The sequence below is a fragment of the Scyliorhinus canicula genome, chromosome 21 (genome assembly GCF_902713615.1).
Source record: "Scyliorhinus canicula chromosome 21, sScyCan1.1, whole genome shotgun sequence".
In the NCBI taxonomy this organism is placed as follows: domain Eukaryota; kingdom Metazoa; phylum Chordata; class Chondrichthyes; order Carcharhiniformes; family Scyliorhinidae; genus Scyliorhinus; species Scyliorhinus canicula.
Window position 1 is genome coordinate 21,974,579 of NC_052166.1, and position 20,740 is coordinate 21,995,318.

Consider the following 20,740-nt stretch of genomic DNA (forward strand, 5'->3'; position numbering starts at 1 on the left):
GGATGAGTCACCGTAATGGATAGCTGGGGTTTCATTACATGGGTAATAACGACTAAAATAAATGATTCGACAACATCAGGAGCACTTGTGATGGAATGTAACTGTCTATAACCGAAGTATGGTTTGGAGGACACCCAATATTTAGGTTCATACAGCTGGGGTCAGCTGTCCCTCAGTTCCTTTGGCAGATGGCAGAACACATTGGCAAGCACAGGCTAGAGCATCCTAGAGAATTATGAATTCACAGATATGGGATTTGGGATATGACATTGCAGGCTGTAGATTTTGCGTAGCTCATATCTCGCGTGTCTTCATAGCGACCACCCTCTCTCTGATTTTTCTCCCCCCCCCCCCCCGGCTCCTTACTGGGACATAAGTTCCACAATTTCAAGATATTTCAGAAAGAAAAGAGTTTGAATTGGGGTGGGGGTGGTGGTGTGTGGGGGGGGGGGGGTATTATTGATAAACTGGTCAGACCTGGGGAGGTGGATGTCTGGGATGGATTGAATCTTTACATGTTAAGAGAAGCTGGGGAAGAGGTAGCAGAAGCACAATTATATTTGTGCAGAAATTCATTTGATAAGAGAATGACAGCAGAAGACTGATGATAGTTCTATATTTTACAAAGGAGATCGAACTATCTCGGGGAACCATAACCAGTGCAAATACTGTGAACGCTGAAAATCAGAAACCACGGAGTTCTCGGGGACGAGTAGCAAAACGGCAAGCAGAGTCGGGGTTAAGGATAGTTACTGAGATTGATAACCGGTGACAAGTGGCGCTCAACTAGGATCGATGCTGCTCGCTATTCACATACACAATTTGAACTTGAGGATTCTGCTGCAACCTGAATGTCTGGTCTTGGGACCCGTAACTCGCTTGTAGCTGGTAACTTAATGGGAGTGAGGAGAGCCACAAACCTACAACTTTATCCCTGTAGCACCTTTTAAGGTAATGTCCCAAGCTCCTTCACAGGAGCGTTATGAAGTAGAATTGCCCACAGATCCACATGAATCAATATTGCCGGGCGACACAAGCACCGCGGTTAGCACTGTTGCTTCACAGCGCCAGAGTCCCAGGTTTGATTCCTGCTTGGGTCGCTATCTGTGCGGAGTCTGCACGTTCTCCCCATGTCTGTGGGTTTCCTCCGGGTGCTCCGGTTTTCTCCCACAAGTCCCGAAAGACGTGCTATAAGGCAATTTGGACATTCTGAATTCTCCCTCCGTGTACCCAAACAGGTGCCAGAGTGTGGCGACTAGGGGATGTTCACAGTAACTTAATTCCAGTGTCAATGTAAGCCTGCTTGTGACAATAAAAATTATTGTTATTATTGCCGAGAGCTGTGTCTTCAGTCTTTACAATCTGAGGACATTTCTGCTCATCCAGTGTTGGAAGGCGGACTGACAGTGGAGGAATCCAGAGCAGTGGTGGTGAGGTACAACTGGGTGTCTGCACCATATACGTACAGGTGATGTTGCCAATGAGCAGCGTGTAGGCGATAAATAGGAAGCCAAGGATCGATCACCAGAGAACAAGGAGAGCACCAGAGAAAAATGTCTGAGCAGGAAGAGTGGCAAGTGATTGTCTGGCTACCAATAGATGAGAATGGAACCAGGTGAACGCTGCCCCACTCACTGGGTGAGGATGGAGAGGCTTTGGAAAAGGATCATGTCGTCGATCAATCATGTCAAAGGCTGCAGATGGATCATGGAGGAACAGCTTACCCTTGTCATAGGTTATCATTTACGACTTTCAGAAGAGTAGTTTCATTACTGTGGCCGGAGCAGAAACCTGACTGGAGGGATTCAGATGGGGTTCAGGAAAGATAGGAATGGATTTGTGAGGTAACGATGCTTTCAAGGTCTTTAGTGAGGAAAGGGTGGGTGGAAATGGGATGGTAGTTTGCAAGGACGGTGAGGTCGAATTGAGGGATTGCGCTTGGGGATCTTTAGTGGAAATTTAGCCTTGTGGCTAGTGCAAAGGAAGGGTACTGCAGAGGCAGCTGATCAGATGCTCTCCGTCTTAGTGACAAAGAAGTCCATGAGCTCCTTGCATTTATTGATGGAGGTGAGGATGATGAGTCAGAGGGATTTAAAAATTTGCTTTGTAATAGAGAGGAAAAGCCAAGGTCACCTTTGCATTCAGGATGATCTTGGAACAGTGATAAGTTTTGGTGGATGTGAGCAGAACCTGGTCGTGGCGAAGAGGTGGCAGATTTAAGGACTTGCTTCACTCAAGGAATTCTCTATACCAGCGTGCAGTGGAGGCCAGAATACTAAAATATATAGAGCTGGATGGATGGACAGAAGGACGGCACCTGATCCTGGTTCATCTGTAGAGTTTGTGTTCCAGCCAGATTTGGCAGTGGGTGTCTAAATCATTTGCCTGCCATATTCATTCCCTCCCTTAGACCATGATTAGTGATGACATTTTTAGGGCTGCGAATTCTGAGATAGCATTACATGGCATGGGACTCGGACTGATTTCAGATGTCTGTGAGGCCCCTTTAAATGCCTGTGGCCTTTATTTGTTGTTTGGAGAAACCCTGTCTTTTCATGAACCCCCCCACCCCAAACCTCTCGGGCATCTCCCGTGACCCCACCCCCAACCCCCAAATTCTCCCCCTTGGTTCCTGGGTCACAATATCTGAGGCATTAAAATGGGATCACACCCGGTTAAAGATTGAAAAGCACAACCACAGACATAAGGGAGTGGCGATAAAGACCCTACTGAAGAATAGTCGGGGTCAGAGAGAGTACAGTTTTTTGAGGCAATTGGAGCACCAAAGAGGGAGATGAAGGTCTGATTGGGCAAGTGAAATAGGAGCTAGAGTAGGAAAATTGGACCTTCGAACCTGCACTGCCATTTACTAAGATAATAGAATTCCTACAGTGCAGAAGAGACCATTTGGCAATCGAGTCGGCACTGACCCTCTGAAAGATAACCATACCCAGGCCCATAATCCTGCCCATCCCGGTAGCTCCACCTAACCTGCACACCTTTGAACTGTGGGAGGGAATGGGAGCACCTGGAGGAAACCCACGCAGACACTGGGGAGAAAACGCAAACTCCACACAGGCTGGAATTCAACCCGGGTCTCTGGCGCTGTGAGGTGGCAGTGCTAACCACTGTGCTGCCCTGATGGCTGATCTACCTCAGTCCGACCATCCTGCACTAACCCCTTATCCATAAATTCCTGCAAAGTATGTTGACTTGTGTCTTGAATATTCACATGACTGAGTGTCCACAGTTCTCCAGGTTAGAGAGTACCACAGATTCACAATCCTTTGAATGAAGAAGGTTCGCCCCCATCTCAGCCTTGAATAGCTGACCTCTTATTTCTGTGTTCTCAATTCCCTCGCCAAGTTTCGTCAGCATCCACGCTGTCAAGCCCTTTAAGATTTTTTTATGTTTCAATGCCACCTTCCTCCTAAACTGCAGGGAACATAGCCTGCCCGACTCTCCAGACAGGTTATTCCAGTCATTATTTCCAGTAGCTGCAGAAATGTTGTGGCCAATGCAGGGAAATACAGTTGTAAGTGAATTGGGATGGATTTTTCTTTCCCCCAGGGGCAGGCACAGGAGGCAGTTGAGTTGATATGTGGGAGGGGGGTGTAGTCGAAGACTGATGCAAGGAAGTGATCAGGAACTGAACCAGCCGTGTCATGCTGGTCATAGAACCTTCCACCCACAGTGTTTGGGGGGGGGGGGGGGGGGGGGGGGGGCAGAGGCCATAACTGTCAGCAAATGGTGTGTGGGAGGAAACATAATGAAAACATTTGATGAGCTTTGGAAATGTAAATGGTTCAAAGGCCTTTTATGAGCGAAATACCTCTACATGAACATAGCTTTTAAAATTCATTGCTGGGTACTTGTCAGATTGACCTGTGATTCCGTTCTGGGCCCGTGATCCATAATGGGTGAGCTCACTAAATGGGGAATAGGTTTTCCCACTTTTTCTTGCCCTCCTCTTGAAGGTGATGGGACATTGCAAAAATCTCTACTTTCCAAACTGCATTTGAGTGAGAGAGACTCCGAGTTGGAGTCTTACCTGCCCCCACCCCAAGCAGTTTCATGTCAAAGTCACATCCAAATACTTGGGTGAATGTTTTACATCCAGCATTTTCCATCTTGCACAGTCTGACTCTGGGAGCCAAACCTTTTGCTTTGTGCGTGTCTCTGCAATTCGTAACACATGAGTTTCCATGACTGTCATGAGGAAGGACAATCACTGGGAAATGAGTCGGAATGGTCGTTTCCATGACTGTTTGTCATGAGGAAGGACAATCACTGGGAAATCAGTCAGAATGATCTGAAAGTTCAGAGATTACTTTCCCCTCTTGTCATTCCTGGTTTTTTTTTTCTTCTTGCAAGGCTGAATGGTCGATCCATTTTTTAAAAACTTTAGCTCTGCGTTCAAACCATTGATCTTATCAAAGGTTTCTCATACACTGGATGATTCTGTAACGTTTTGAGTTGGCCCTCCACTGTTGAGAGTGCCATTTGACATTATATCTATTTGAAATTCTGCTGGACCTTGCACTGTCATCTGGAATCACCATCCAAAAAAATCAATTATATAATTTCCATGAAGGGCACATTTTATTGAGTTTGATTTCCAGCACATCTGACAGCGTTCAATGGGGGAGAACCAGAACATTGCAGGAAAGTAGATACAGAACAGGTGGCATTAAACCATAACAGCTGAAAGCAGGATGTTCCTGTAATGGCTGATTGATTGCGAGTGGTGCTTGTCGTGTTTGTACGGTATCTTCCTCTCCTCTTCAACTCCCTTTGCCTTTGCTATCCCTGTTAAATGAGTTATCCCAAAAGTTCTGCCAGTTCCTCACTGTACCTAGGAAGGGATGGGATGAGTTCATCTCCACTGGATATAATTTGCTCACTCAGCGGGACAACAGCAAGATTCCGAGGATACAAAATGGGGTTATCCTTGTGGCGTGGGTATTTGGGGCACACAGCGTTCTGCCATGCTACACCATCAGGATCCTGCACCGCCTGGCTGGGCTTTGTGTTGGAAGGGAGGAGATCGGAATCAATGCAGCATTTTCAAAGCTGGCTTACTTTGATTAACTGCGATTTGATTAGTTGAATTACATAGAATTTATAGCACATAAACAGGCCATTTGGCAAATCCAGTTTATGATTCAAATTCCTCAAATTGACTTAATCCAACCATACCAGCATATCCTATGTTCCTTTCTCTCTCCTGTACTAATCCAGCTTACCCTTTAATGCATAAAAGCGGTTAGCCTCAACTATTCCTTGTGGTATTGAATTCCACATTTAACCAGCTCTGATTCAAACCTACCACATTTATCTCATATTTACTGTCCCTAGTTATAGACTCCACCACAAGTGATAATGCATCAGCTACATCTACCCAGTGAACCCCTTAATAGTTTTAAAGATTAGTTACCCCTCAGCCCTCTCTTTTTTTTCTGCAGGACAGTGCCATTCTGTTCAGTTTTTCCTGATAATTATACCCTCTTAGGTCTGGTATCTCCCTTGTAAGTTGATTAAAGATCATTTCCAGGATGTTGAATGGGAGCCCAGAAGTTTTATCACTCCGTTCCATTGGGGAGTCATTACGGCTTCATTAGCTGCAATCAGTAAGACTTTCATTAGCGATGTGTGAAGAGTTTTAGAGGCTGCCATTGGTCAGGGTTGATGCATCTTTGCTGGGGTTTATTGCTTCCCCGGAGATGGTAGACTTCCAACAATAATAACAACATCATTCCCATCAGAGTTGAGCCAGTGTTTAACTGTGCATTTTGGTGCTACTGTGCTTTAACTGCCTTAAAAAAACGTTTAAATGTTCTTGTACGGTGTGTATATATATATATATATATATATATTAAAACTCCTCCGCCAGCACAATTCTATCTTTAGCTTTGAACTGACTGCTCTAGATAATGCTGACCTAGATACTGTTTGAATCTCATTAGGTGAGGAATCAGAAATCTGAGGATGTAGCTGAATTAAACAAGTCAGCTGTTAGAAGTTAAAAAGATTCATTAAATGGGTGAATCTTTTTTATCATTCTACCAACACTAACCAATTGATTCCTTGCAAGTTTAAGTGTTTACCATTCAGTTTTAGGTGGAAGTAAATCATGATATCCAAATAAAACTTTATAGTAACGCAAGGAGCGACACACCAGTTCCTAGCCCAACTGTTATGTCAGAATACTACAGTGAGAGGAAACCTGACCATTTAAAGTTGTATGTTTTTAGTATCAGTCTTTCAAAACTGCTAGGAATTATTTAGGTGCTGTATTATGTTAGGTGCCAGAAGCCGGGAGCTCAAGGGAGATCTGCAATCAACAAGCACCACTTTCCTCAGAGACCTGCATTTGCATAGCTTCTTATTGTTGAAATGTGATGACAAAGGTTGCACTAATTGGTTTCCGTGAGAAGGAGCTGGACAATCTTAAGCTTGCTAAACTAACCGTCAGCGGGGATGTGAACCATCTCCCAGGTGGGAGTGGCAGGTTGCCTTTTGCTGAAAGGTGAGTGCTAGCCCCTTTTCTGCTGCATTGTTGCAAATGATCTGCCTTGCTGAATTCATCTTGCCGTGATGAGATTCTGAGCTCGGTTTGTCAAATGGGCTTATCAAACAGTCATACCCCTGGCAATATAATATACCCATTTCCAAAAGGTTAGCCAGCTTCTCATAATAGAAGATAATAAATAGTTCACAGCTTCTACCCTAAACTCTGCATTTTATTTGCCTTTTAAAATGCATTGTTTTTTTTTGCCTTGTCTAACCAACTATATGGGCAATATCTGGATGCGATGGTGCTTTCTGGATGACTTCACTTGTCCATTTCCAAGTTCAATCAATATCTCAATGTAGTCCCCAGTCTAACTCAATGATTTGTAAAGAGCAGGCTGATCAATACCTCACAAAGCTGGAACATAGCAACATTTAAATAACTGCCTGCTAACTTCAAGAAGCTTCTCAATTAAATGTATAGTTAGACATATTAAATAGGATGTACTAGAACTGAGTGACTTGGCTACCTAAATAGCCATGACGCACTGCACCAATTTAAGCTGGGATATGATTTCTGTCAGAGTGACAGGTTTTTGAAGGGAGGAAATAGGCTTGCATTTGTATAGTGCCTGAAGAAGGAGCTGCGCTCTGAAAGCTAGTGATTCGAAACAAACCTGTTGGACTTTAACCTGGTGTTGTAAGACTTCTTACCGTGCCCACCCCAGTCCAACGCCGCCATCTCCACATCAAAAAGCAATAAGATAAACGACCGGATAATCTGTTTAGGGTTATTAGATGAGGGATAAATATTGGCCAGGGCACAAAATCAATCTTCCCTGCTGTCCTTCAAATGGTGCTTTGATATCTTTATCTTTTACATCCACCTGAGAGGGCAGGTGAACCTTTGATTTTAACTTCTCACCCTAAAGAAATCAACTCCCTCAGTTTTGGAATGTCAACCTGGGTTTTCTGGTCAACCCCCCTTGCGTGGCTTCTGACCATTGGACTCAGGCGGGGGGGTGCGGCAAGAATGCTGCCAACTGAGCCATGCCTGATGCCGGTTGTCTCTTGTGCATCGTAACAGAATTTAAGAAACCACTGTTAAGGTAAATCTTAGAAATGTATCAGTTTTGATATTGGGTCTCGGTTATGATGTCTCATTCAAGGGTGTCTCTGGATCAGCGCCAAATCTCACTACTGCACTGGATTACCAGTTAAGGTTACATGTTCAATTTCTGGAACAGAACTCAAACTCCCAAAGTTTGTGCTCAAAGTGAGAGTGCTGCTGTTGAACAAAACCCACATTTTACCTCGTGTCGCTCCAGTCCCCATACGGGCTCACTAAATGGCTGATGAAGGTGATTTTTTTCTGCAGTTCTTGGGAACAATCAAAATTTGTATCTGAGGCAACCTGGAAGCTCAAGGTGTTGATCCCCAAGTTTCTCACATGGTAGCACCAACAGCCAGTTGCCAATTATATCTTATCTTCATACAACCAAATAGTGGCTGAGTCACGGTGCCAGGAAGTTCTTTGTCAGTTGTCCACTGTCATTCCCTGTTAACTCCAGTGTTCCAATAATTTATCAGGAGTATCCACTGGGTCACATTCCATAATCGGAGCACCAGCTTTTGTACTAAAATGTCTAATTCAAACCAAGCTTAGTGAAAATGCAAAGTGCAGTGTTGTAACACTGGGCATTGTGACTCGCTGTTCTCCTTGGCTTTCTGAACCTCTGTCACTTTAGGTTTGCAGCACTCCTCCGTGTCTCTCTGTTCCATGAAGAACTGAAAAATAATAGGCTGTGCGTTCTATTATATATTTTGTATTCCTTATTTTTTTTTTATTTCCCCTTTCGAATTTCCTGCTCTCTCTCTCTCTCTCTCTCTCTCTGCTGGAGGCTTTTTGCTGATGGATCATCAGTCTCTTCAGCAAAAAGTGCATTCTTCACGCTGAGCTTAAACACAATGCTGGCCGGTGGTGTGCCCAAGGGCAGGTGACAGATTGCATTTTATATTAATGTTAGCTACAGCCTTTCTTCTCAGCACTAAGGTGTCAGTCTTGAACCAAGTGCGATGGTGAATGGAAGTTTTCATTGACTCCTCAAAGAAAGGACCCATTTGTACAATGTCAGGCTGTTGTCAGAAGATGGCTCCTTCTGATAAGGCCAGCATCATTTCATCGTAACTATGCTCTGGGGATAGGGATTAACTAAAACACACACATGGGAATGTCCTGCATCAATAGATAATGGGGCTGGTTTAGCTCACAAGGCTAAATCACTGGCTTTTAAAGCAGACCAAGCAGGCCAGCAGCACGGTTCGATTCCCGTACCAGCCGGAATGTGGCGACTAGGGGCTTTTCACAGTAACTTCATTGAAGCCTACTCGTGACAATAAGCGATTTTCATTTTTCATTTCATTTTCATTTTCATTTTCATTTCATTTCATTTTCATTTCATTTTTTTCATAAGCATGATTCTCGGGATAGTAACTGATTGACAGCACAATGGACAACCCCCACTTCATGCCTTCTTGACTTCTTTGCTGTCCTTTCCTCCACGTGTGTCACTCTGTGTGTCATAAATGGCTTCTGTTCATCTCCTACAGTGATTTATATTTAGAATAGCAGCGTGGAACAGAAGAAATTGGGGGAGGAGAAATATAGCCAGGTGGGAAAGTGTCCTGTAGATGAAAAATGCAACTGAGGGAGTGCGGAAAAGATTTCAAAACGGGGAAATAAAGTACCAGGCTTGGGTGGAGAGATTGGCAGCCAATGAATGGGGCAAGGAGATCAAATCTTGTTGGTTGGGGAAAGGGCTGTAATATTGCTGCTCTGGGAGAGGGGAAAGACTTGCTCAGCAGAAGGAGGAGGAGGATGCGAACTGTAACTTTGCATTGTGGGATGGCTGGGATCAGGGTTGACCAATGAGGGAAAGGGTGGGTGGTTATATCTCTTTCCTGTTTAATTAAGCATTGTGAAAAGGATGACCAGTGGGACATGTAGGGCTTTGCTGCCTGTAGGAGTCACCGGTTTGAGATTGGAAGTACATATGCTGCCTTGCGAGGGAGACTGCGCCCGAGTGATTCACAGCCGCTGTTTGTGACCCGCTACCTCGGTAAAGGGTAACATCGAGCTGTGACGTGCACTTTTCTTGATTCTACACTTTTTCCAAACGAGCCAAGTGGTTGAGGTTCTCAGCACCTCTTTTGCTCAGTGTCATTCTCCCAACATTGGAGAGGAAGCTGGAATTTTACAGGAATTACAGTCTATTGGATCAACCTCCTGGGGTTAACACCCTGGGGTTTACACTCACTAATGTACATCACAGGCCTGCGGAGGCTGATGAAATCGAAACTGTCTATTAGTGTTCCTGTAGGCTCTGCATTGGCCAATCTTAATAGGTTATTGACTCTCACATCATTTGCTGGATCCCAATGTCTGTTTATATATAATTTAAAAGTCAGAACTGATGGTTTACATATTTTAAAGTTTGTTATTAATGAACCTGCTGTTTAACTGTGGAGCGAGTATATCTGCTCAGGTCACAACCTATGATGGATTGAAGCCACTAAATGTTCATTTTGTTTTTAGTGTGTTTCATGGACCGTGTCACTGATGTGTAATTGGAATGAAATCTGGCATTTGTTCCTGGAAACCATAAACCACTATCTAGGATCCCGTAATGACTGAAGTACAGAAAATGTTATCTTATTTTTAACCTATGACAGGTCATGATGGCACGACAGCAGTGCTGTTATCAATTTTACTTGTCTTCGTATCTCTTACTGATGTTGTGGCCCAGTGTGGCGTTTAATTTCGCTCTGCTGCACCAGAGGGGTATTGTGTTTGTTTAACTCACTGCTGCTTCATCCACCATCTGTCTTCATTCGTAAGACTGGATAGTGTTGGTCCTGGGAGCTGTGGCCATCTTGTCATCACAATGGCCTGCAGCTACACCAGAGTTCATAGAGGCGGAGAGAGGGTGTCTTCTCCCCACATCCCTTAATGCTCTCAAGTGAATTTTGCTGAAGGCAAATTTCACACCGATAACTGAATCACTCCTACACTCCACTCAGACCTGGAGGTGAGCATGGGCAGATAATGGTGGGCATAATTCAGTGCAGGAACGAGAAGCTTGCATTTGTATAGCACCTATCGTGGCTTTGGAAGGCCACAATGGGTTTGCCATCCAATGAAGTATTTTTGAAGTGTAGTCACTGTTGTAGTGGAGGAAACACGGTAGCCAATCTGCACGCAGCAGGGCCGAATGTAAGCTCCACCACGCATAAATCAAGATGCTGCAGCCTTCAATGCTGCCCTCCCGTCAGTTTGTCCAGAGCCATCTCCACCCTCAAACATAGCTTCAAGCCCAGCTCCGAATGGCAAATTTCTGCCGATTTGCACCTATTTAAGACCTACGTAGGAGGCCCTTCAAATTGAAGCAGGCAGGACCTAGTGGGTACGTTTGAAAGTTCTTGCATATTAAAAAAATATATATAGAAATGAACTAAACTAAGATACTAGTGTGCACCAGTGAAATGATTCAATATAAATTAAAAAATAATTTTCAGTGATTTTAAAATCCGATTGCTTAACATGTGGAGTATTGGACAGTTAATAAAAATGCTTATTTTTTGTGACAAAACCATTTTCATCTCTATTAATAATGCCTCTCTTAAATATATCAAGGAATAATCAATTATATTCTATTATGCTATCTGATTCTGTTAGTTCATGGATGATTTTATTTTAGGTGTGGTTATTTTAGTGGATATTGCAACAGTAACCTAATCAGTGTAATTTGTGGCCGAAATCTTAGCTGTGCCTGAAATAGCAACTCCATCGCCAATTAATCCCAGTGAAGTTCGTTGAGGGCTAACTATTTGCCAAGTCGGTGGGAGTGGGGCGGTGGCACAGAAGAGCTCCCCTGTTCATCTTGGAATAGTGCCCTGGAATATTTCATGTCCACTTGAAGGACAGACAGGGCCTTAGTTGAACATCTCACTCAAAGTTGGTACGGTGGTGTGTGTCTCCAATTGTGCAGCAGTCCCTCTGCACTGCAGTGGTGTATAATGGATTATGTGTTTATGATTCAAGTGGGAGATTCTTGACACCTGAGACTATATCAGGCATTGTATTTCCCATGGAGAATTCATGGTGCTCATATTTAATGTCAAAGCTAGTTTGCTTATTTGGGAGGCATATAACGCCACCTGCAGAAAATTATTTATGCGATTAAAGCATACAGAAACAGGCCATTTGGTCCAACTTATCCGTGCTAGTATTTATACTCCACAAGTCTTTCCCATTCCATCTACCTTATCTCAGTGTTTCAGCATCTCTTTCTATTCCCCTTTCTCTCATCTACTCATCCAATTTTCTTTTGAAAGTAAATTGCCTCAACCTCCTCCTGTGGTAGCAAATTTCGCATTCTGACTAATAATGAAGTCTGACTGCACCCCAAGGGAGGAATTACTGTCAGTCAGTGCTGGAAAATGCTGATCTATGGTCTGAGTTGTAACCAGGTGAACTGTACTTGTGTCTGCAGAGGCTGCTCTCAGGTGGGGATTATTCGAGCGATGCACGAGGCAGGTATCCCCATCGACATGGTGGGCGGGACCTCGATTGGCTCTTTCATGGGGGCGCTTTATGCAGAGGAAAGGAATGCAAACCGCATGAGGAACAGAGCCCAACAGTGGGCAAAGGTAAGAGATTACCAAGGAAGATGACTTCAAGCGATGCCTTGCGACAAGTAATAATAATAATATTTATTGTCACAAGTTAGGCTCACATGAACACTGCAATGAAGTGACTGTGAAAAGCCCCTAGTCACCACATTCCGGTACCAGGGCTAATTGTTTTTGACTATAGGTTCCACGGTGCTGTTAAAAAATAAATTAGTGATTCTTAAAGGCCAAGTTAACTAAAATTCTCTCTAGTCAATAAAGTTAATCAGAAAGCAATGCCTCATGTCTCTGTTGCTCTTGTTGTGTTTACTCATTATTTAATATGCAATGCCTAACAGTAATGTCTGTTTTCACTTGGGGACTGAACTGACTACAAGGTTGGCCAAATTGTTGCTACATTTAATATGCTACTGCTGATTAGCAACCCACTCAGCAGTTTGATAACCATCTCACTCATTTTGCAAATCTGCAGGTTTTAAATATCCTTCTCGAAATATAAGTACCAGATATCTACAATGATATTGTTTTGTAAATCTGCAACTTGTTAACTTTTGGAAAATAACATTGGGCAGGATACAGAGAGATGCCAAAACCTTCCATTCATGGTGTGTTGGCAGCTGTGCATCGGTGGTAGCTCCCTCGTCTCTGAGGTTGTAGGTTCAAGTCAGCATCTAAGCTGACACTGCAGGGAAATTTTGAGGGAGAGCTGTGCTGTTGGAAGTTTTGCCTTATGAATGAGACGCAAAACAAGGCGCTGGTGATTGTGGTGGTTGGAGGTCAATCATCTCCGCCACAAGTCATTGCTGCAGGAGTTCCTCAGGGTCGTGTCCTAGTCCTAACCATCTTCTGCTGCTTCATCAATGTCCTTCCTTCCATCCATCATAAGGTCAGAAATGGTTCACTGATGATTGCACCAATGTTCGGCACCATTCATGACTCTTCAGATACTGAAGCAGTCCATTTTCATATGCGGCAAGACCTGGACTACTACCAACAAGAGAAAATATAACTATCGCTTTATTATACTTCGATATTGCATGGTGTTAACATCGATAACAACATTGGAGGTTACCATTGCCCAGAAACTGAACTGGACTAGCCATATAAACACTGGCTACAAGAACAGGTCAGAAGTTGGGAATTCTGTGGCGAGTAGTTCACCTCCTGACTCCCCAAAGCCTGTCTACCACTATCGACAAGGCACACGTCAGGAATGGAATGGAATGCTCTCTACTTGCCTGGATGAGTGCAGCTCCAGCAACATTTAAGATGTTCAACACCATCCAGGGCAAAGCTTCCTGCTCTATTCACATCCCATCCACCTCCTTTAAGTATTGTTTCCCTGTACCACCGATGCAGTGACAACAGTGTACGTCATTCAAAGAAGAGCGGAAGAGGTCTCATGGTGTCCTGATCAATATTGTACCCTTCAACCAACTTCACTAACAAAATCGATGACCTGACCATTTCCTCCACAGTTGCTGTCAGACCTCCTGGATTTATCTGCCATTTTCTATTTTTATGATCAGCAGATCTGGTGGCGTCTATGGAGAGGGTAAAATGACGATGATTCAGTTCAATGACCTTTAGTCGTGAAACGATAACCCTGCTTATCTCTCCACAAATGATGCCTGGCCTGCTGAAGCCTCCAGTATTTTCTGTTTGGAATTCAGATTTCCAGCACCTGCAGTATTTTGTTTTTGTGTTACCTGATCATCAATTGATTAGTGTGCACAAGTTAGCTACTGCTTCAGGAGCAAGCCATTCAACCCCTCAAATCGATTCAGCCATTCATTTAAATCATATCTGCTCTGCATCTTAACTCCTTCCATCCACCTTTGTTCTCATACCTTCAATTGTCCTTGCCTGACAAAAAGTCTCTGAAAATTTCGATTGATCTTGGTAGGTCAGCAGCTTTCCAAGGAAGAAAGCTCCAGATTTCCATTGTCCTTTGGGCGAGGCTGTACTAGCTGACATTATTTCAAGAATGATCTATCTCTAAATTTAAGATTGTGTCCCTTTGTTCTGGAGTCCCCCATAAGAGGAAGTACTTTGTTCTCTATATCTACTCAAGACCTTTAACACCTCAATTGGATCATCGCTTAAACTTCTGAGTTCAAGGAAATACGTTCTGATCACAAAATGTAACCCTTTTAGTTCAGGTATTTAAGACCATAAAATATAGGAATAGAATTGGGCCATTTGGCCCATCAGGTCTGCTCCGCCATTCAATCATGGCTGATATGTTTCTCATCCCCATTCTTCCACCTTCTCCCCATAACCCCGGATCCCCGTATTAATCAAGAACACCTTTGGCGGTGGCGCAATGGTTAGCACTGTTGCCTACAGCACTGAGGACCCGGGTTCGATCCCGGGCCCGGGTCACTGTCCGTATGAAGTTTTCACATTCTCCCTGTGTCTGCGTGGGTCCCACCCCCACAACCCAAAACGATGTGCAGGGTAGGTGGATTGGCCACGCTAAAATGCCCCTTAATTGGATAAAAATAATTGGGCACTCTAAATTTTAATAAAAGAACACCTTTCCTCTGTAGTCAAGTAGTACCCTTTCCTCTGAGTCAGAAGGTTGTAGGTTGAAGCACTCCAGCAACTTGAGAATACACTGCATCCCCTGCAAAAGGCTGATATAGCCTCCCTGATGTGTGGTGTCTGGAACTGAGCTGAATGGGGTCTTAAATGCTTTATATAATTGCATTGCATCCACCTCTTTGCAGTCCAGCCCCCCGTTAGTTAAAGGTCAACATTTAATTAACCTTTTTAAATTATTTTTTGTCTCGTGTCTACTAGCTTTTAGTGATTTCTGTACATGAACCTTGCATCTCTCTCACCTTCTGCACCGTTCCAGCTTTTCACCGTTTAGAAAATACTGTGATCTAGATCCAAAGTGGATGATCTCACACTTTGATACCCACCCACCACAGATTCATTTGTTCGCTTAAGCTAAGAGTGGCCCTTTGTAGCTTTCTGCTTCTACATCACAGCAATCACAGCACTTCAATGCACTTTAAAGTCTCTCCAACACCCCCACAGATGACCAAAATCAGTCCAGCGATAACATTGGCCAAATCATGGAGCCCAAAATGAGCACAGAAACAGCACAAAATGAGGCCCTTCGGCCCATTCTGTCCGTCCCGGACATCAAGCACCTATCCTAATACCATCTTCCAGCATTTGGTCCATAACCTTGTAAGCTATGGCATTTCAAGTGTTCATCTAAATGCTTCTTAAATGTTGTGAGGGTTCCTGCCTCTACTGCCCTTTCAGCCAGTGAGTTCCAGATTCCCACCACCCTCCGTGTGAAAAGGTTTTTCCTTAAATCCCCTCTAAATCTCCTGCTCTTTACCTTACATCTATGCCCCTGGTTATTGACCCTTATTTGGTGGCCTATAAACAACTCCAACCAATGTCTGCTGCCCTTTGCTCTTTCTCCGCTCCATCCAAACAGATTCCACACGTTCTTCCGATCTGATCTCCTCCCTTACTACTGCACTGATTCCATCCCTTATTATCAATGTAACTCTACCTCCTTTCCTTCCTTTGCCTGTCCTCCCTAAACATTGAATATTCAGTTCTCAGGCCTCGTCACCACGTAGCCACGTTTCCGTAATGGCAGTTATAGCACATCAACTTAACTCTATTTTTGCCTTTAGATCATCTACCTTGTTATGAATGCTGCCTGCTCGCAGGGAGAGCACCCTTCACTTCGCCTTTTGACACCATTTTGCATTTGATGCATACTCAATGCTTCATTTTGTTTCTGCTGCATTCTAGCCCCACTACTACTCCCTGTTATCAACATCACTCCCTTCCAATTTGGACAACCCTAGTATGCACAGCACCTTGGAATTTTCCTTTATTTTGCCCACTGTTTTTTCATGCCCCTTCTTCACTCTCCGTAATTCTTTTTTAAGTACTCCCCCTGCACTTTCTATGCTCCTCCTGTTTTAACCCCGTATATCTGTCATAAAACTGGCTGTTATCTGTCAAGGCACCTTCTTTACAATGTGACCTCTGACCCAGTCAAGAACCAATCGAGTTCCCTCTTGAAAGGATACAGTGTCAGCAACCACCACAACATCTGGAAGAATATTCCAGACTCCCTACTTTCTGGGAAACTAAAAAACACCCCTACTAACCAGTCTCTTTCGACTCTTAATAGTTTAAACTTGTGCGTCCTGGTGCTCCATAATCTGGCAAACTGGGCCAATCCATGAATAGGCAAGGACGACTTGTATTTCTTTAATGCTTGACACAACCTTGGGGCATTCCAAAATGCTTTAAAACCAATTACTTACTTTTGGAAGTGTAGCCGCTATTATTAAGTTTTAGTTGTTTCCTTTTTTTTTTTAACTCCCGAAATTTTTGGCTTCATGTTTCAGGGTGTTCCCATTGGTGAGTCCTGACTCCCCTTTGTCACAGAGTGCTTCCTCTTGCCCAGATATTTGTGTAAATGTCTAGTGCATCCAGAGAATGAACAGAAACCCTCCACAGTTTATTTCAACTACTGCCGTTACCCCAAGCTTCTGCATAATCCCGCAAATTTAACAATGCAAGTTTACAACGCAGAAGGTGGCCATTTGGCCCATCGTGTGTGTCAACCCTCTATTGGAGTAGTGCCACTGCCCAGCTCTCTCCATTTCCCGTGTAATATTCTGCTCCAAATACTATTACAGTTTTCCTTTAAAAGATGCAGTGGTCTTTGCTGTAACCATTCGCAGCCGCTATGCATTTTATGTTACAGCAATCTCCTGTGTAAATGATATCTCTCTTCACTTCTATCTCTGCATTCTTGAACAGATTTAAAGTGATGACTCCTTGCCACGAACTAGTCTTTCTATACAGGCTGAGCATCCCTTATCCAAAACCCAAAAAATTCCAAAATCTGCACTTTATTTCAAGTGCCAGCGTGAAGTCAAGAGTGGGAAATCCCACTAGGCTCTGGGAAGCTTCCTGGGAGATCCGCAGGTCCCAACGCGCCGCACATGCGCAGGTCCCAGGAACAGACCGTTTCGCCCCTCCAAAATTTTGTTCCAAAATCCGATACACACTTGGCCCCAGGCATTTGGGATAAGGAATGCTCAGCCTCTATTCGTTCTGTAAAATGCTTCATAATTTAAAAAGCTGTGCTAAATCTCCTCTTCGCCTTCTCTGCTCCAGTGGAAATAGTAGTGATTTAGCTCAGTGGGCTAGATGGCTGGTTTGTGATGCAGTACAAGGCCAGCAGCGCGGGTTCAATTCTAGTACCAGCTGGGAATTCTGAATTCTCCGTGTGTACCCGAACAGGCGTCGGAATGTGGCAACCAGGGGCTTTTCATAGTAACTTAATTGCAGTGTTAATGAAAGCCTACTTGTGACAATAAAGATTATTTACCTTTAATTTACATTTTACCCAGGAACTCCTGACAAGTGGTTTTCCAGCCCTAGTATCATCTTGCTAAGTCTACAATATTTGCCATAAGCCTTTTTAAAATGGTATACCGTACCCTTAAATGTGTCCTAAACAATGATTTGTTTGAATTTCTACATTGCTCCTTTATTTTTGTACTTCTACAATTGTGCAAATTCAGGGGCAGTACCGTGGCTCAGTGGTTAGCATTGTTGCCTCACAGCGCTGAGATCCCAGGTTCGATCCCGGCTCTGGGCCACTGTCCGTGTGGAGTTTGCACATTCTCCCCGTGTTTGCATGGGTTTTGCCCCCACAACCCAAAGATGTGCAGGCTAGGTGGATTGGCCACGCTAAATTGGCCCTTAATTGGAAAAAATGAATTGGGTACTCTTTAAAAAAAAAAAAAAAAAAAAAAAAAAATTTTTTTAAGAAAGATCCCAAATTCTGTTGAGTTTTTTGTTGCTGAATTGAGGCTCAAGGGTTTGAATGTAATGCATTTAACGTGCAAGTGTTGGTCCCTTCCTTGGATATCAGGCGTACTGATGAGCAAACCAAAACCTGTCACAACGATATCAAGGTAATTTAGGATATGGCTTCGGTCACAGGACTGCTTTTCTCTGTGATGATGAAGAATTCCAATAATATGCTTGATCTTTGCCGTAATATTGTTATGCAATCCAGATGAGAAAAGGGGATACAGTAAAATCTTGCCATTCGTACCTTTTTTGGCGAATTTGGTTACCCCCGCAAAAGTCCCCATACACGGGATCGCCCATTGAGGCCCCAAATCTTCACCTATCCGCGGATTTAAACATCAAAAGTTGCACCTGCAATCTGCTAGTTCTGACTTAAAGAAAAACCTGCAGTCAGAAGATGGAAAACCCAAGGTTTCCGTTCCCGCAGTAGGAAGTGCGCTCTGCGCCTGCGATGTGTATAACTGTTTGGGGTTTACAGGGTACAGTAATTCCTGACCAGTTTTTTACAGTATAGGTACAGTACTGAAAATGTGATTCAGGTGCAGTTAATATCCCAGATGAATTTACAGATCGCTCTTAAATTTATAGAATATTGTTACTGATATTTCAGGGCCTTAGACCTAACTGGTTGAAACGCCAATCTCTCGAAGCTCTGCTGTGTGCTTCAAGGTGGAGAGAGGACTGGGATCTTGGTGGAGCTCAGAATGTGTACCATTTTGCCACTGAACAGTTATCCAATGAGGCAGGAACAGCGGAAAATGTCAGCAGGTCTGCCAGTATGTATTAAGGGAAAAGTAGCGTTAACGTTTCAAGTCCTTAGACCAGTGTTTTTCAAACTCTTGTTCCGACGACCCATTTTTACAGAATGGCCGACTCTCGTGACCCACGCCACATTCGCAATAGATTCTCCATAGTTACTTTTTAAAACGACACACTCGTTGTTGACACTTCTGTATTATTAAATGTAAAAATTGTAAAGTGCGCTGCTGTTTGATCTTAAAGGACAGTTCTATCCTGACACCTTGCTAAAGGGTGTAACTCGGGATTATTTGATCCATTGTTAGCATTTGGAGAATAGCGTGCAAGGGCTGGAAAGATTAGCGGCTCAATATTACACAGTTTTAACAAAGTCATGCTCTCTCGTTCAAGACCTAGCATGACCTCGGATAGGAAATTAAACTTAAAGTTTCAACTTCAGAAACAGGAACCCTAACGGTCAGTCAGAATGTCATTGGACGCCTGTCAGTACCGTTTCCCAGGTAAATATGTAACAGACTGAAAACATGCTTTAAAAAAACCAATGCTGGGCACAACTCAGCTGGCCAATATGCAAAACGTGCAGACACATTCCGTTCCAGACCACCTGCAACATTTTACCGGGTCCTGCATACATGAGTGTAGTTTAGTCGTCAGCTAATGTCATCCTTGGCGAACAATTGAAGTTCCAATAAAACTAGAAGCAAACTCCTGCGGTATAGGAATCAATTCAGCTGCTGGAGTCCATGTAGCCAGACGGCAGAGACGGATGCTTGGGGACGAGTACCTGGGAAGAGGGGGTGGACAGCGGCTGGGGAGGTGACGGAAAAAAAAAAGAAGCGTTCTTGAAGGACAAGAGCCCCGGTGAGGAGAGCCAGTGGAAGGAGTGGACATTGGGGCTTGTAGGAATGGAGGAATCTGTACGTCCAGGATAGCTCAGAGAACGATAAAGGACGCACGGGGTTTGTTAGTGGCACACCGAACTCGAGGAATAATACAGACCTGACATTGAACACAGCAGCAGGAAAGGCCATCCAAAGAGAATTTTACAGGTCACTGACTAGAAAACTGCCCTAACTACATTGTGGCCTAGAGAGGCAAAGGAAGTCCACGGCACCGTTCTCTTACATCAGCCTTGCGCGGTCATACACTGTCTGTCAGTGAGAATTTACCTCGCGAGAAAACAGAAAAAATGGTCAGGCAATCTTTGGGGATCATTTTTGGTGACCTTTTGGCGACCCATTCGACATCATCCCGCAACCCGTCCGGGGGTTGTGACCCCCACTTTGAAAATCACTGCCTTAGACTGTTCGTCAGAACTGAAGGGAAGGAGAATGTGTTAGACCTGTCAAAACTGCAACAAAAAATAGCAACTTAAAGAACAAACGACAGATGGCCTGCTGTGTTTGTTCTTAAAGTCCATTTTTAAATCAGCAGAAACTGAGGTTTGACTGACACGGTTTCTGATCTCATTCATGTCTATGGACATGACGGCAGAAACAGGCGAGCTGGCTAGATACACTCTTCCAGGAAAAATAATACCATTGAAATGGAGGAGGCAATGAAATACCCCCATCCTCTAGGTAGATGATTTAGCAAGTATTAACATCCAAGTGTTGGAAATGCTTAGTATTGTTTGCTGAACTACAGAAAGGAATAGCACTAATCACTTTTTTTTTCAAATTCAGGGGCAATTTAACGTGGCCAACTAATCTGCCCTGCCCTGCACATCTTTGGGTTGGGGGGGGGGGGGGTGAGACCCATGCAAACATGGGGAGAATGTTTAAACTCCACTTTGACAGATACCAGGGGCTGGGATTGAACCCTGTGAGGCAGCAGCGCTAACCACTGCACCACCATGTCACCCAACACTGCTCATTTGTGTTTATTTACTTAATTA

The 20,740-nt window shown here is 43.9% G+C and overlaps 1 protein-coding gene across 4 annotated transcripts in view; it reads left to right on the top strand.

The window, feature by feature from the left end:
- pnpla7b (patatin-like phospholipase domain containing 7b) overlaps positions 1-20,740 on the top strand; it is a 371,155-nt gene that overhangs the window by 283,694 nt on the left and 66,721 nt on the right. For all 4 annotated transcript variants that reach the window (XM_038782642.1, XM_038782643.1, XM_038782645.1 and 1 more), the window contains one exon: positions 12,066-12,222. In XM_038782642.1, the coding sequence (XP_038638570.1) occupies positions 12,066-12,222 (157 nt within the window). The remainder of the gene's footprint in view (positions 1-12,065; positions 12,223-20,740) is intronic.